General features: G+C 38.0%; 1 protein-coding gene across 2 annotated transcripts in view; it reads right to left on the reverse strand.

Moving 5' to 3' along the window:
* Positions 1-2073: 2073 nt before the first annotated feature.
* The window catches only part of rrn3 (RRN3 homolog, RNA polymerase I transcription factor), a 47730-nt gene continuing 32127 nt past the window's right edge, over positions 2074-17676 (reverse strand). The window contains exons 12-18 of one of the 2 annotated variants that reach the window (XM_033040297.1): positions 15707-15837; positions 14430-14560; positions 11730-11914; positions 10792-10900; positions 8351-8503; positions 7499-7586; positions 2074-4096 (exon numbers count right to left, since the gene is read on the reverse strand). In XM_033040297.1, the coding sequence (XP_032896188.1) occupies positions 3950-4096; positions 7499-7586; positions 8351-8503; positions 10792-10900; positions 11730-11914; positions 14430-14560; positions 15707-15837 (944 nt within the window). In that variant the 3' untranslated portion in view covers positions 2074-3949. The remainder of the gene's footprint in view (positions 4097-7498; positions 7587-8350; positions 8504-10791; positions 10901-11729; positions 11915-14429; positions 14561-15706; positions 15838-17676) is intronic. The other variant, XM_033040298.1, reaches the window with a different exon arrangement.

Raw genomic sequence — 17676 nt, forward strand, 5'->3', positions numbered from 1 at the left:
TCCGCACCGTGCCCCCGGTTGAAGCATAGGGACTCCAGGAATGGCTGCACCACTCCACGATGTTAGGTCGCAGTTGGGACGGAGGTACGATACGGAAAAAAAAAAATCACATCGAGGTAAGAGATTGAAAAGTTCCCCCCCCCCCCCCCCCCCCCCCCCATAAACAAACCAAGGAACACTAAAACAAACTCTTTAACACATACTTAAAATAAGAAAAGCAGTAGAAGGGACAGACAGACTGTTGGCAAAGCAGCCACGTGCTGGCGCCATCACTGTCTGCTCTTGAAGTCCGATGCAAATGTGGTTACGTTTTCGAAAAAAAATGTATAGACCCGAAAAATAATCGCTACTTCTCTCCTGGGGCATTACTTGATCAATTTCCGGCATTTGTGCAACAATTATGAGAATTACAGAGCGCACTAATTTTTGTATATATTTAAAGGCTAAATTGTGATTCTTATTTAAATAATTTAAGCATTTGGTTGCGAACTTAGTAAAGTATCCATTTATTGTTTCCCTTACAAATTCAAACGCAGGCCCTCACCAGCAATCTGCGTCGAACTATAGCAAAACGATTGTAGAACATTGGAAGTAGGCTAGACTCGATTGACATTTTACCAGATCAGTTTACTTCAAGTGATCTATAAAACTGGGAGAAAAAAAAAATGATATTTGTGAAGGGGAAGGGGGCAGTTATTTATTTCTAGAATACAATCAATTGTCATTGTATAAAAGCATTGGAATTCAATTGTTCAAATGATTAGTCAAAATGAATATTCTAATTCTGATGTTATATTTAACCACAGTAAATTCCCTGAATTGGGGGTTTGACAAACTCCATTTTAACATCCAGTAAAACTCAAAGTGCAGGAGTAACTCTGCAGGTCAGGCAGCATCTATGGAGATGCTCCTTGACACTCCCTCCAGATGCTCCCTGACCTGCTGAGTTACTTCAGATTGGTTTGTTTTACTCAAGATTTCAACACTTGCAGTTCCTTGTGTCATCAGATTTACGAGGATTATGCCAGACTCCAGGGCCGGAGCTATAGGGAGAGGCTGGGCAGGATAGGACTTTATTCCTTGGAGCAAAGGAAGCCAGGTCTCTGGTGCTGTGAGCACAAGAATACACTTATAGAGGTGTATGAAATCACCAGGGGAGTCGGGTGAATGCAGTCTTTTTCCCAGGGCAGGAGAATCAAGGAATACCAGACATTAGGGTCTGAAGAAATTTCACCTATACATTACAGCGAAAGATGCTGCCTGACCTACTGAGTTGCTCCAGCACTTTGTTTTACTCAAGATTCCAGCATGTGCTGTTGCTCGACTCAATTTTACTCATTTAATCAAAAGTAATGAGAGTTTAGCAGAATAAGCAGTATTTTCCAATTGTGATGGATAAAACGAGTTCAAAAACAAAATAGTCAAGACAGCTAGAGAATACAAAAGAAAAAATGACAGGAAAGAGATGATAGCATGGAACTCGACAGATGAGATCAGAGAGATGAGGAGATATAGTTATCAAGAGGCCAGGGCGAGTATGTGAGATTGAGTTATACTATCCTGAACCTATTGGACCAAGAGTGCTGTTGTGTGTCATATAATCTCTAATTATTCAACATAAAGAAAATCACTCTCATATGAAATAAAAGCCGACTATGTCAGCACTAGTTATGTAATTAGGTACAGAATGTCTTAGCAGCTTGGAGACATATCTATGCTACTTCAAAACATTTCTGTTTTTGCATGTGGAATGTATCTGTGAAACATAAAATGAGTAACCCTTTCACTGTACCTCTACATGTGACAATAAATTAAACCATGTTGCAGTAATATGGATAATAAAATCACTGCACTAAACTCAGTAAGCAGGATAACTTAATTATTTTTACCTGTACTTTTCAAAGTCATGAATAGTGAAAGTAAAGATTAAAAAAATAGATGGATAGGTAGACTGGATGCAATGCCACAAGCATATGTAATTTAAAAAAAATATTCAAGCATTTAAGCAAAAGTACCAAATGCAGGAAAATTATACTGCATATATTAGACAAAAGCCAATAATCAAACACTCAATTTGTATCATAGAATGCAAAACTTTATCGATTTGTCTACGTTTTGAACCATTGAAAAGGGAATATTTTTTACAGAAGCAGCATCAGCATGGACTTAGTGACGACAGAACACAATATGTTGAAGTGGTGCAAGCTACGACATCAAAATTACTCTGGCAACAAAATATTATTTTCAAAGAAATTTCAAATTTTTCCATTCTTGGATATTCTGAAACATGACCAATGTTTCAATTTATCGCCACCACTTAAGAGACCAAACTGCAACACAAATTGAATACCATACTTTCGTAACTTTTCAGCAGAATTAGTTTACAGAGCAATAATTCAAATTCAGGTTTTAATTTTAAACATAATAGTATATAACATTGAAACCTGGGTGTCCTTGCACATGTCACTGAAAGTAAGCATGCAGGTACAGCAGGCAGTGAAGATAGCTAATGGCATGTTGGCCTTCATTGCGAGAGGATTTGAGTTTAGGAGCAAGGAGATCTTACTGCAGTTGTACATTGCCCTGGTGAGACTGCACCAGGAGTATTGTGTGCAATTTTGGTCTCCTAATTTGAGGACATTCTTGCTATTGAGGGGCAGCGTAGGTTCACCAGGTTAATTCCGGGATGGCGGGACTGACTGGGTCAACTGATGGTGGGTCGACTGGGCTTGTATTCACTGGAATTTAGAAGGATGCGAGGGGATCTTATAGAAACATATCAAATTCTTAAAGGATTGGACAGGCTAGATGCGGGAAAAATGTTCCCGATGTTGGGGGAGTCCAGAACCAGGGGTCAGTTTAAGAGTAAGGGGAAGGCCATTTGGGACTGAGATGAGGGAAAACTTTTTTACCCAGAGCGTTGTGAATCTGGAATTCTCTGCCACACCAGGCAGTGGAGGCCAATTCACTGGATATTTTCAAGAGTTAGATTTAGCTCTTAGGGCTAAAGGAATTAAGGGATATGGGGAACGGGGTACTGATTTTAGATGATCAGCCATGAATGCCGGTGCTGGCTCAAAGGGCGAATGGCCTATTCCTGCACCAATTTTTCTATGTTTCTATAATGTTTGTCTACTTTTAGTTCCAGTTTCCCTGCTACGATTCGTACAGAATTACGAACTAAAGATAATTCTCAATGCATCTTGCAAAGATTCAGTTAAAACTGAGAATTCTGGAATGAACAGCATCTGAATATCAGGATCTGGTGGTGTTTCATTCCAAGGTTAAGCAATATTTATCAATACTGATCAATTTATTCAATTTTACATTTATAGTTCCTACTCAGATTTGCAGCATTCAAATCTTTCACTTTTACTTCTACGGAAGTGTTATACTTTTAATCAGTTGTTTAAGTAGCAAATTCCTGTACATGAATAGCTGAGACAAAACAGCAACCAAACAAAGTTTGATTTTGATTGCCTGCATCAAATCTCCCCACTCTTCCCACATACAACCATGAAAAGAATTTCAAAGATTGATAATTTATTCTAATGATGATTATTAATTGGGATTGCAATAACCACCTCTATTTGGAAATTGCAATAATTGGTTCTACATACATTCCTGAACTTTCCTATTCCGGAAAGAAAATACATTTGAATCTCCAAAAACGGAGAATCAAATAAGTCTTGAACCAAAGATAATTTAAAAGAAACAATTGATAAAATAGTTTTAAAACAGTAAATATAAATTTACAAATCACTATGTACACAAATATACAAAAAAATATACCAAATTGATGAATTCAGTTGCTTTAGAAATTGAAATGAAATAGCCTACACAAAAGTCAATTTCTGTAGGAAACAAAGTCTTGCATGTAGATACTTCTATATTTTGTTTCTTTGAATCCATGTCTGAAAATTTGTACATTTGTCTTGTTTATAATTTTTCAAAACTGATGCATTGGAAAGGTTACAGGGGAACCGCTGCTCGGACTTTGCACATTGGACTCAAATGAACTTGGCATGTTCCCAAATGTTTCACTGTGCAATGATTCTCCTTTTAAGAAATCATCCTCATCATCTTCAGCTGTAGCCTATAAGTTAATAGTAAAGGGAACATTGAATAATTGGACGTATACAATCCAGTTTTGTCATTCACAACAGTAGTTATCAACTAAACACAACTGAACTTTGCCCCATGTTTCTTTTACTCAGTTCGTCATGTTGTAATAATCAATAAGCAAAGAACATTTTGCAAAGGAAAAGTGTTTCATCTCTAGAAATACTATTCAATTCAATGATCTCATGAGAGCCAAACGAATAAGTTGCCAACCTTTCGGACATAGATGCAATGAAAGGTAACTTTAGTCGTAACATTGGTTCATTAAAAAAATTTAACCACTTTAGTGTTTGGCTAGAGATTCAAAACTGAATTTGCCCAGAAACACAAAAACAATATCTCTTGAAAATATTCCTCCTCCTGCAGTTGGACTGTTGATATTCAAACACGAAAATCTTCAACAATACATTAGCAAAGGGATTTTATTTTATTTTTTTAACAGGCCCTGTTGCATAAAGAGTGTTCCAAGAAAACAAAACTTGATGACGGGAAGTGCAGATTATTTTAATTGTCAGAGGCATCGAAGCAGGTGATTCCATCCAACACCTCCATGTTGTCCAATGGATACCCATCTATGCTAATCCTATCTTCCAGCATTTGACCAGAGATTCAAGTGCTCATCTAGACACTTGTTAAATGGTGCCGGCGACTATATTTCTACCACTTTCGCAGGCAGTGCAGTACAGGTAGTCACTTCTCTCTAGGTGAAAAGGATCTCCCTCAGATCACTTCTAAATCTGTTATCCCTTATTGCCAAATCTACATTCCCTCATACATTAATTACAGTGCCCTCCATAATGTTTGGGACAAAGACCCATCATTCATTTATTTGCCTCTATACGCCACAATTTGAGATTTGTAATAGAAAAAGAAATCACGTGGTTAAAGTGCACATTGTCAGATTTTATTAAAGGGTATTTTTTATACATTTTGGTTTCACCATGTAGAAATTACAGCTTTGTTTCTACAGCCCCCCCTCCTTCAGGGCACCATAATGTTTGGGACACATGGCTTCACACGTGTTTGTAATTGCTCAGGGGTGTTTAAATGCCTCCTTAATGCAGGTATAAGAGCTCTCAGCACCTAGTCTTTCCTTGTTTTTCCATCATCTTTGGAAACTTTTATTGCTGTTTATCAACATGAGGACCAAAGTTGTGCCGATGAAAGTCAAAGAAGCCATTATGAGATTGAGAAACAAGAATAAAACTGTTAGAGACATCAGCCAAACCAAAATCAACTGTTTGGAACATCATTACTAATCGCAAAGGGACACAGTTTGCCAAGAAGTATTTAAAAGAGCAACCACAGTTCTGGAAAAAGTTTTTGTGGACAGATGAGATGAAGATTAACATATCAGAGTGATGGCAAGAGCAAAGTATGGAGGAGAGAAGGAAATGCACAAGATCCAAAGAATACCACCTCATCTCTGAAACACGGTGGTGAGGGTGTTAGAAACATAGAAAATAGGTCCATAATTAGGTCATTAGGCCCTTCAAGCCTGCTTCAGCTATTCAATATGATCATGGCTGATCATCCAACTCAGTATCCCATACCTGCCTTCTCTCCATATCCCCTGATCCCTTTAGCCACAAGGGCCACATCTAACTCACTCTTAAATATAGCCAATGAACTTGCCTCAACTACTCTCTGTGGCAGAGAATTCCACAGATTCACCACTCTCTGTGTTATGGCCTGGGCATGTATGGCTGGGAGGCTGGAGGTACTGGCTCACTTAGCTTCATTGATGATACAACTGCTGATGGCAGGAGCATAATGAATTCTTAAGTGCCTCAAAACCCATTGGCTGGCAGTTCATTCTACAGGAAGACAATGATCCCAAACATACTGCTAAAGCAACAAAGGAGTTTTTCAAAGCTAAAAATGGTAAATTCTTGAGTGACCAAGTCAATCACCCGATCTGAACCCAATTGAGCATGCCGTTTATATGCTGAAGAGAAAACTGAAGGGGACTAGCCCCCAAAAGAAGCATGTATGTTTTAGTCTATTTTTAGTTGTGTATATGTAGGGGCTGGGGGGGGTTGGGTGTTGGTGGAAACCTTTTTTTTAAATCTCTTCCTTCAACGGGGATGTAACTTTTTTCCTTGTCGTATCTCCGTTTGCGCAGAGGCCTAACATTGTGGAGCTGGCGGCCTCCAACCGGAATCGACATTGAGGGTCGCAGGGCCTGTGGACTTACCATCGCGGAGCTGGCTGACCAGCACTGTGGCTGCGACCTGACTTCGGAGCTTCGGTCGCGGGCACTGTGGACGGTAACATCGAGAGCGCGCAGGTTGGTGACCGATTTTCAGGAGCTCCCGCAACAGCAGCTTCTTCCGCCCGAATCGCGGGGTTTGAATCAGCCCGTTCGCGGGGCCTTTCATCGCCTGTCACGGCTTTAAATCGGAGGGGACTTTAACATCGAGAGCCTCGATTGCCTCGACGCAGCAGTTTGACTGCCTGACCGTGGGGGAAACAGAGATAAGACTTTATAACTTCCATCATAGTGAGGAGGTGTCTGGAGATTGTGTGTTGCTTTTAACTGTCATGACTGCATGGTAAAATCATTTTATGTGACAAATAAAAGTGAACTGAACTGAATTATGGTGCCCTGACTATGTATAAACACTGCTGTAGTTTCTACAAGGTGAAACTAAAATGTATAAAAATGGCCTTTATTAAAATCTGACATTGTAAACTTTAACCACCTGATTTTTTTCTATTACAAATCTCAAATTGTGGAGTACAGAGGCAAATAAATAAATGATGGGTCTTTGTCCCAAACATTATGGAGGGCACTGTATATCCATTCCTAAACCCACCCAACTCCAGGGAATACAGATTAGGCTTCTCCTGATTGGCTTCATGACTAAAATACTATCGCAGGCAACATCCACTTGAATTTCCTCTGCATCCTCTCCTGTGCTATTACATCTTTCTTACAGTATGGTGACCTTCTGGAGATCACGATTTGTTCCTGTACTAAAAGTAATTTTTTGATGTTGATAAATACAAGTTTGAGTTTGTGCAATAGCATTGTTCAAATCTAGAACATGCGAATAATGAAGGGAAATTGTTATTGGTTCTGATGTTTCTCTGCTCATATTTACTGGTGATACAGAGACAATCTATAGCCACCAGGATCATTTTACCATCGCAATTGTTCAAATGGCTGTAACCTGTTAGTAATACAGATGGACAAATCTTGCAATGGAAATTTCTCTGTGCAGAAAGAGAAAATGTAAACTGCTATTTACATGTAGAAAAAAGTCTAAGAATCACATTTTACAAGAAAAAGGGGAGAAAAAATAAAATATTCACGCACTCATTTTTTATTTATTATCATGCAATAAAAATATATTCTGTATGTTTTTCCCACCTGCTTCGTGACTTTCTGTGGAACCTGAATATCCTGGAGGCTCAAATCCTCCCAGACCCGATAAACACCTTCAAAGATTTTCTTAGATCTGTCAAAAAAAAAAATTACAATCTGTGCTCAAATAATCTTGCAACAAATCAGGTGTTTTAAATAATCAGTGTTCTTCTCATAAACTCATGTAAACATAACAGCATTTACTTTTGACAGTGTATAAACTGCCAACGTTGTTTTAATACAATACATAATGTTGCTGAGAATAGAAATTGTAGCAAACTTGTGGCACTCAAAGGTATAGGTGCAAAAGATTGAACAGCTAATAATGATGTTCTCAAAGTGAAATCTAACAGATTCAAAAGCTAACTATTTACAAGTACACAACACAAATATATTCTGGGGTACACAAAATTGCTGGGGAAACTCAGTGGGTGCAGCAGCATCTATGGAGCGAAGGAAATAGGCGACGTTTCGGGCCGAAACCCTTCTTCAGACTCCTCCAGACTTATTTCCTTCGCTCCATAGATGCTGCTGCACCCGCTGAGTTTCCCCAGCAATTTTGTGTACCTTCGATATTCCAGCATCTGCAGTTCCCTTTTGAACACAAATATATTCTGCCTCTGTAGTCTGTACATCGCACATTGTTATACTCCATGAGTGTTCTTACATTCTACCTACATTTCTTTACATTTCAGTGACTTTCTATTCCATTTTCTCCTATTATTTAAATTTTTCCTTTTCAATGTATCTACAATATCTCCCTCACTGATTTCTTGTACAAATTCTGTATTTTAGCTACATTGACTAAAGAGATTCCCCCTTATTTCATCTGATCTAATGTCAAACATGGTCACAAACCTTTTAAGAATGTAAGGATCAAAGGGAAAGAAGCAATCCAGTGGATTTGTGCAAACTTGCACCGAGTCACCTCCAGCACTGCTCCTAACAACTGGAATGAGCTGTCGATTGTTTCTTTCAATAATTGTGTAACAGAAGGCTAATTGATACTTCCTGCAAAAAAAATACGATTACTATAGTTAAATTATTTCAGCCACTTAATGCATGCATAAAAGCCTTCAAACAAATTTACTGTTATTTGCCGTTCATCACATTAAAAATGCATATTTCCTTAGAAAGGATATATCAAATGTCATGTTTTTCATTTTACAATAAAATAAGCTTCAAGATCATAAGAATAATTGGTTAGAACCTATTAGGAAATATTGATGAGCCAGCATTTACCCCCTGCTGTGAGCATCTGGAAGTTTACGACTCATGCATAGTGAACTACTTGGCCAACCTTCAACTGCAATTTTCCCAACTGAACACCAACACTGGTCACCACAGAGTCCACCGATGGAGCATGGACTTGAAATTCTTGGAGATCCTGCCCACTAAACCTGCTGCAGATTGCATCAGCTGCAGATGCAGAAAGCTCATCGTTCATAAGACTAGCAATGATATAAATTACATTTTTCATTGTATTCATGATTTTAATTATCTTAAATAATTTAATGCTATTTTTAATTGATTTTTAACAGAAAACATGCTCTTTTATTTGTTGGTACACAAAAATGCTGGAGAAACTCAGCGGGTGAAGCAGCATCTATGGAGCGAAAGAAATAGGCAACGATTCGGGCCGATACCCTTCTTCAGACTGGCAGAGCTGGTCCTTACCCTTAATAACTTTTCATTTGACTCCTCCTATTAAAAATATTTATTTCGCTCCATAGATGCTGCCTCACCCGCTGAGTTTCTCCAGCATTTTTGTCTACCTTCGATTTTCCAGCATCTGCAGTTCCTTCTTAAACGCTTTTATTTGCTGCTCGTTCTCTTGGGTCATCACATGCTGCTATAAAGGGTCTCGTCGATCAGGATCAAGATAATATTTACCAAAAAGTAAACATGCACAACAAAAAGCAAAACATCCGTGCTTGGTACATGGGTCTGAAGTAAGCAAGTGTGGCTTGCTACTGGCTGTTAATTCTGCCCATCTCCAATTTATATTGTCCTTGGTAGACTAAGTCACTCATTAATCGTAACAAGCCAAAATGGAATCTGGATACATTTCTGCTACCCATTTTCCCCCCACTAAAAACAGTAACATAGATTTTGCTATTTTAGAATTAATAATAATAATACATTTTATTTATGGGCGCCTTTCAAGAGTCTCAAGGACACCTTACAAAAATTGAGCATGTATAGGAAAAACATGTAAGGGGAATGAAATAAATAGTAGAGACATGACTAGTACACAAAGTAAAGACAGAATTCAATACAAAACACAGCATGAGGCAATTAATGCACAGATGGACGTGGGGCTAAGGATAGGCAGAGGTGAAGAGATGGGTCTTGAGGCGGGACTGGAAGATGGGGAGGGACACGGAATTGCGGATCAGTTGGGGGAGGGAGTTCCAGAGCCTGGGAGCTGCCCTGGAGAAGGCTCTGTCCCCAAAACTGCGGAGGTTGGACTTGTGGATGGAGAGGAGACCGGCTGATGTGGATCTGAGGGACCGTGAGGGTTGGTAGGGGGAGAGGAGGTCAGTGAGATATGTGGGGGCCAGATGGTGGAGGGCTTTGTAGGTGAGGACCAGGATTTTGTAGGTGATCCGGTGGGAGATGGGAAGCCAGTGAAGTTTTTTGAGGACTGGAGTGATGTGATGCCAGGATTGTCACCATTCACTATACTGAGAGGTATAAAATGTGCATAAACTTTCACACAAAATGGAAAGCTTAATGGAAAAATATTGTGGATGCATTGCTAGAAACATTTCAATTACCAGATTAACCGAAGAAACATTTTGACCTTGCACCTGATATTCTAATGAGATCAACTGCCAAAAGAACATTAACGTAAAAAGTTGACACAGGGTTAGTGTCTTGGAATTTTCTGTGTCCAATTTAAGATTTTCACCACAGGCTACACTTTCTAATACAATCATTATGTTACAAGACTCTCCCAATGGTGCTGATCCCATTCATGTAGATCTTTGAAAATACAATTCTGAAATTATAATTATTTTCAAAACATTAACATTATACATGCCACAAGTTTAATTAGTGATCAACAAATGTCAGAAATTTGTTCACGGTTTAATATTACAATGTGTTATACTGAACAACTTATTTCCAAATTTTTTGATGTTATTTTTATACATTCTACATGTATCAAGGCTACACGTCTATAAATACTTAAAACACATTTCACAATTCAAATCATTCAAATATGGAATGCAATGTCAAACAGCCTTTGTACTTAGGTCCAAGATATTGTATTACCAACATCCAATAATACTCACCTAGTAATAGCAGCAAACAAGTTGACAACAGAAGGTAAACAGACTTTTAGTGGGTTCAGCTGGCACATTACCATGCGTTCAAAATTTAGATTCTGCAAGTATGCCAAACCTGTACAGCAATGCAAAAATAAGGGTGTAAAAAAATAATTTCAAAACCTCATTTAAAATTCACTTTGCAATGCAAAATTAATGACATCCTTAAAAAGACTTCAACGGAAATTAAAGAAAAAAGCATCATATAGGTTCGCTAACTTATTGTCATTCTCAGAACTCTATCAATGTTATACAACAAGCATCCACTGACCAGTGTGTAAAGTTATTACTGACTAACTCTCTGCTGTGACATATTACACTTTCCACTTTATTCTTCATCACTACTCCCAAGTGAGACAGTAGACTGTGAACCCTTAGAAAGTCTCACTAGTTCCATTCCAATAGAGCAGCAGCAAATATGGATTCTCATTTCCCCAACCTCAGTGTCACACAGCAAAGACGAGAAACAGAATTGTGGACCTTGAGATAGTAACATAAGAATATACAGCAAGGATTCCCATACTGGGGTAAATTTCACCTAACCAGGGGGTAAATTTGTTGATTCTGGATTTGTTAAAAACAGTATTTTAAAATGTCCCCTTTGTCAGTTGCTTTATTATGGTAGAAGTGTAAACTCAAATTATTAAACAACAGGATGGTGGTAAATTTATTTTCAAAAAGTTACCAGGGGTAAACAGGACGAAAAAGGTTGGGAATCCCTGGTATACAGCAACTGAGACAAACAATATATAAACTTGCAAGTGCAAATCTGTATAATGTCTCTGTGGTGGGCACCACTCATTATTCCTAACACCAAGTTAGTTTTCCACTTTAAGAACGTAGTATATAGCTTTACAGTCACTTCCAATGTTTTAATCAAATTTAATACAAAACTAATCAATCACCTTTTTTTAGATTCCCATCCAATAACTGCTTGCAATGGAATATGAAGATATAAAACACAGCTTGGCAAACAGAATAGAACGACGCATGAAGAACCACATCACAATAACCTTTAGTTCCAGCATCTTGGCTGTCAATGTAGTGGTGTAACCAGGGGACCAGCAGATCCAAACAAGCCTTCACAGTGCTAGTCAAGGGAATGAAATTTTACTCAATGAATCAGTTCATTATTGGTGCATTTCAGACAATAAGAATTTATTTCTTGTATATGGGTGTTTCCGTAAATAAGGGTACCAACCTGTGACATGGGTGGCCAAATTTGAAAGTTATTTAAATCACAATGAAATACCACAGCATTAAAAATGGGCCTGCCTATGATCCTTTTGAGCTCATTTGTGATCAACATCGACCACAATGTGACCAAAATTTAATACTTTCAAAATTGAAAAAAAAAGAAAAACTTATAAGACATATAGTCTCTTATACTGATTTCTAAGCTCCCTTACAAAATGTCAGTACGTAATTCACCACGAGGCACGTAGTCCAGGTCAGGGTCATTACAATTGCGTTGGTAAAAATATATATTTTTTAAAAATCGCGACGGGTGCAAAAACAACGGGAGTGACTACAGAATGAGACATCGATAGGTGAGCAAACTAGATTTTTATTTCATGATTTTAAGTTCTATTCATTATTATTTCAATGGGAAACTTAAAAATAAAATATGAACAATAAAAACAATAAATATAAAAACAGTTACTCTGCTTTTAGTTCAAACATTTCACACGGGACCAAATGGACACTGCTACTCACGTTCTGCTGCAAAAACATGGAGCATCAGAAAACCATCTTATCGGGTGATAAATGATAAAAATCATAAGCAGAATCAGACTTTAGCTTATATTGAGTAATTTAATTGCAAAATTAATGTAATCTTTGTGGTATAAATTAGCCTATGGATTTGATGAAATCCTGCTTGAAGCATGTCACACAAAAAGGCAAGAAAACACAGGGCAAGAAATCTGATATTTTTCTTTTTAAAAACAGATTCATTTATTTTTGCTTCATACCATGATCTATACTACTTAAAATACAAGATATGAAACAATAGGAATATTACATGGAAAACTGGGAAATCACCTGAAAGTTTGGAGACATTCAGTTTCACTACTGCATGCTGTATATATGGAAACACCCATATTTACTGTATTTAATTCAAATACCCCAACTACTATTTATGTTATTTACTTTACAAAAACAACAATATTCCTTATTCCATAATTTATATCTATTTTGAAAATAAACTAGTCCAATAGAAAATTATATTGCAACATGACAGTGATTGCAGGAGTAACCTCTCAGGCCCTAAAATTATAACGTTTCTGCCCCAAAAAGTGACCGTCCAAATTGTAAAAATAAAATAATTCTATACTTCTCAACACCTGTCCATGGAGCAAAATAATTTCAGTAATAGAAGCAGGAGAAGGTCACAAGAAACCAAGCTTGTTTTCCTAACCCAACCTTTAGACATTTCTCCACTGTGAGAGAATTAACCTCTATACTGAATATACTTAATGACTTTCTGGGATAGAGAAATCCACAGATTCATAACTTTGTGACAGAAGAAACTTCTCTTTGGCCTTGCCTATCCTGGGATTATTTTCTCACCAGAAGAAATGTCCCCGCACCAGATAGTCTTGGATCTAGAATCTTTCAAAATGATCACTTCTCAATCTACGCTTCAAACTGTATTAACCAATCTGCTCAATCCCATTCATAACTGGACAAAATAAAAAGTTTTGCTGAAAACCTACGTGTTCCAATTGCATTTTGGGTGCTTTATTTAGGAAGGATATTCATTTCTTGGAGATAGAAACATAGAAATTAGGTGCAGGAGTAGGCCATTCGGCCCTTCGAGCCTGCACCGCCATTCAATATGATCATGGCTGATCATCCAACTCAGTATCCCGTACCTGCCTTCTCTCCATACCCTCTGATCCCCTTAGCCACAAGGGCCACATCTAACTCCCTCTTAAGATGGTGAACCTCTCTGCACCTCCTCCAAGAAATGAATATCCTTCCTATATAAATCACCCAAATTGCAGTAGAGTATATTTGAGGCAAAACGTTCCTACTTTTGCCCTCCATCCTCGTTACATAAAGATAAATTTCTCATTTGCTGTCTTGCATGCTGAATTTATACTTCTTGTACAAGGACCCCAAAATCCCTCAGAACATCACAGTGAACACCACTCAGTCCATCCTTTTCCTCCCTGGTCAAAAAACAATTTTCTGGAAGAATTCAGCAGGCGCAGCAGTCGTCTGCATAGTTCGGTAAGGATTATTCAACCTAATTGTTTGAAGAGCCTCTTTGCTGTTGTCCTTGTTCAATTCTACAAATCCCTCATAACGTCAACAATGATGTAAAGGTTGCCCTAAGAGGGTATTTGTCTGTAAGCTAAGGAAAGTCTATAGCCTGCTGTGTCAAGGTGAACAATCAGTGCTGTTTCGATACCCCTGAGTGCACGTTCTAGGACACTATGATTTATGATTCATCATTAAGGTGCCCCGAATTACATGCAAAATTAAAACATGTAGATGAATCACAATCATGGACTTACCGAGCTGCTGACATGATGGGTTTCAATCATCTGATTATATTCTAATTTATAAGATATTAAGCAGTGGAACAGTTCACTTACATCAGAGGGATATACGTTGCTCTGGCCAGAAAACTTCCGATGTAACCTGCAGCTGCTTGTCTTATTACTGCTGGGCTATTTGGATTCTGAAGCATCTTCCAAAGATGTTCTAGGAAACTCTCTGCCAGTCCCTGAAAATTATAATTGGCGGACTGTATCAGCATTTTTTTATTATTTAAAATCAGCATGTTCTGATTTAAAGCATTTAAAATAATCTCCATCTTTAACACTTATTTGTAGATCAGCTGCAATAAACTACAGGTATCAGCAATGAAAGTTGATGTCAAAACTTTATTCATTTGGTGTTCTGAACTTTCATTAGATATTTGATTTAGAACTATCCTTATGTGGATCATCTTTCCCTTGGGGAAAAAAGTAATGGAATTCAAAACAGTACATACTGTAAAGATTTCATTTTAACCATTTAAAATGGGCCACAAAAACGTCTTTCCGCAGTAATATTCCAATAATAAAATATTATCACCAATAATAAAAATTATCACTGGTAGTGAAATGCACTTTTGCTGGGCACAATGAAGGAGGTTAAAATTAGTAATTGGTGAATAGTTAAAGTGGTAGAAAATTATGTATATCACAACTATTATTTGTATTAGAGGCCAAGGGAAAGACATAAAAAGTTTGTGCTATGCAGATACATTAGCTATCGTTGTAAACGGTTAACTACTAACAGATCATTCAAAATATCCGGCATGAAAGAAGATATCTACTTAAATTCCAAATTCCAAAATAACTGCCATGCTGAGATGGTCAATTGGAATGACAAATGCAATTGGGGTAAAAAAAGAGTGTGATAAATGGTTCTTTGTGCATCTCTTTGACACGTTTTGAGCACAGCGGCTTTCCAGTGCAAGTTTTAAATAGGCAGCATACATCCACATAGCCATCCGTTTAATGATGGTGGCAGCACTTCTAAAGATGATGTCAATGGTATTAATGATACTATAAATAATATGAATACTCTTTTACCTCTGTCTATTTAGTTGTTAGATGTATTTATTGATTTAAAGCCAAACCCACCTAACAGCTAAATAGGTAACTTTGTTTTCTACTCTTATTGTTTATTCAATTGCACACGATTGCAAGCCAATCTGGTGACCAGTGTCATGTTTCAATTATAAGTAAAATAGCAGGATAGTCCTTGTCTAATCCATGCCAAATTTACCCAAACGCCAGCTATAAAATTAATCTGGTGTGGGATCAGGGTCTTATTTAAAACATCTAGATCACAATGAATTAATGCATAAGCTTATACTCACCAATTTAAAACTGCAGAGATAGAACATGAAAAATTGAACATGACAAGAAGCATGAGTGGGTAGAACCAGTTTATCGAACACCACTAACAAGTCACGGTACAAGTCTTTTGTCCGGGTTACCATCAACTCACCTGCAGAAAAATAAAGAGTTTACAAATCAATTTAAATCAAATAATAATGACAGTAACACATTTTTGAGCAGTGCATAATTTAAAACATCTAATGTTTTGAATCCTGGATTGAATTTTAATTATTCACTTGCCTTCAGTGGAGGATTTATTTTATTTTATTCTTTTTAATTGCTTTATTAAATCATTAATAAGAAATAAGAAATATGAAATAAAAATGAGAAAAATACTAGCAATACCTAGGAAGTCTGGCAATGTCCCCAAAGAGAGAAATAAAAGTAATGGGCCTGTTCCCATATAGGCGATTTTTCAGTGGAATGCCGGCTACTGTCAAGTTGCCGGCAGTCGCCTGAAAAACCGGCAACTGGAACGGCGACTGTCAGAGTGAAACACACACGCAAACACATCGCTGCCTTCACCAGACAGTTATGCAGGCGGGGGACAGGTCAAGCGGGGGCAGCGCTGTCTAAAAAATTCACATTCTGCAAAGCCAAGGTGAAACAGACACACATCGCGATGAACAGGAAGTTTGGCGCTGTAAAAAGATGGCTAAAGCAGTGTACGGTAAGTCCTTTAAAAGAAGGGGGGAGAAGGAGTGGAGACAACTTTTAAGAAGCCAGAGATACACGGCTGTGAAGTTTGGTGGACATTTAACATTACCGGTCGGTTATCCTTGGTTCTGAAAACTACTGCTTACCTTTTTTTTCACTCCGAGAACCTTCAACCCCTTTGCAACCCATTAGGACCTCCTGGCCACCCACCTACGGCTCGAGAATTCTCGCTACTCTCCATGGCGGCTTTATTCTAGTCGCTGCTAATTTTTCAACATGTTGAAAAATGTACGGCGACCATTATGAGGCCGCGACTAGTTCCCAGAATGCGGGAACTCCTCACGACCATGAAGGTGGCTCCCCGGCAACCATCCACGAACATGTGGCGACTGCATAGTCTCCTGCAGTCGCCTAAGTGGGACAGGCAGGAGGATTGATTGAGGTCAGCAGGACCTTGTAAAAAGAAATTCATGTTTGGCCAATCTGCTGGAGTTCTTTGACCACAGTAGAATGGATATAGGGAAAACCATTGGATATTGTACTTTTGGACTTTAAGAAGACAGAAAAGGTCCCACATAGGAGGGCAGAACACACAAACCTGAGGATAATATACAAACACAGACTACAAATAGGTTATTGGACAGAATGTAAAAAGTATGGATAAACGGTCTCTTCCAAACTGTTAAAATAAGATTAGTGGAGTAACACATAGATCACTGCTTTCTGACAGCCTTCGAATTGAAATTTAAAAGAAAAGAACAATTGTAATAGATGTAATGAGAGTATCTACAGAGGACAGCTCACAAAGAGTCACCACACCCTGGTGTCATCATTTCTTAAAAAGGCCTGACCCCTGATTTTCCTGTTCGAAAACCATCAAAGCTTTAGTTAACCGAAGCAATAATTTCTTCAAACACTATTCTGAAGCTCAATGTATATTCAAATTTCTTCGTAATGGAATTTGCCCACATCCTCTACTGTAATGAAAGCTGATTGACATTAATCATCACAACTACCTCAAATGCAACATCTTCACAAACTCATGTCACAGGAGCAGAATTGGGTCATCTGGCCTATCGAGTCTACTCCACCATTTAATCAAGGCTGATCTATCTTTCCCTCACAACCCCATTCCCCTGCCTTCTCCCCATAACCCTTGACAACCTCAACTAATCAAGAATCTGTCAATCTCCGCCATAAGAATACCCAATAACTTGCCCTTCACAGCTATCTGTGGCATTGATTCACCAACCTCTTGACTAAAGAAATGACTCATCTCCTTTCTAAAGGT

Source organism: Amblyraja radiata, chromosome 22, assembly GCF_010909765.2.
Source record: "Amblyraja radiata isolate CabotCenter1 chromosome 22, sAmbRad1.1.pri, whole genome shotgun sequence".
Classification (NCBI taxonomy): domain Eukaryota; kingdom Metazoa; phylum Chordata; class Chondrichthyes; order Rajiformes; family Rajidae; genus Amblyraja; species Amblyraja radiata.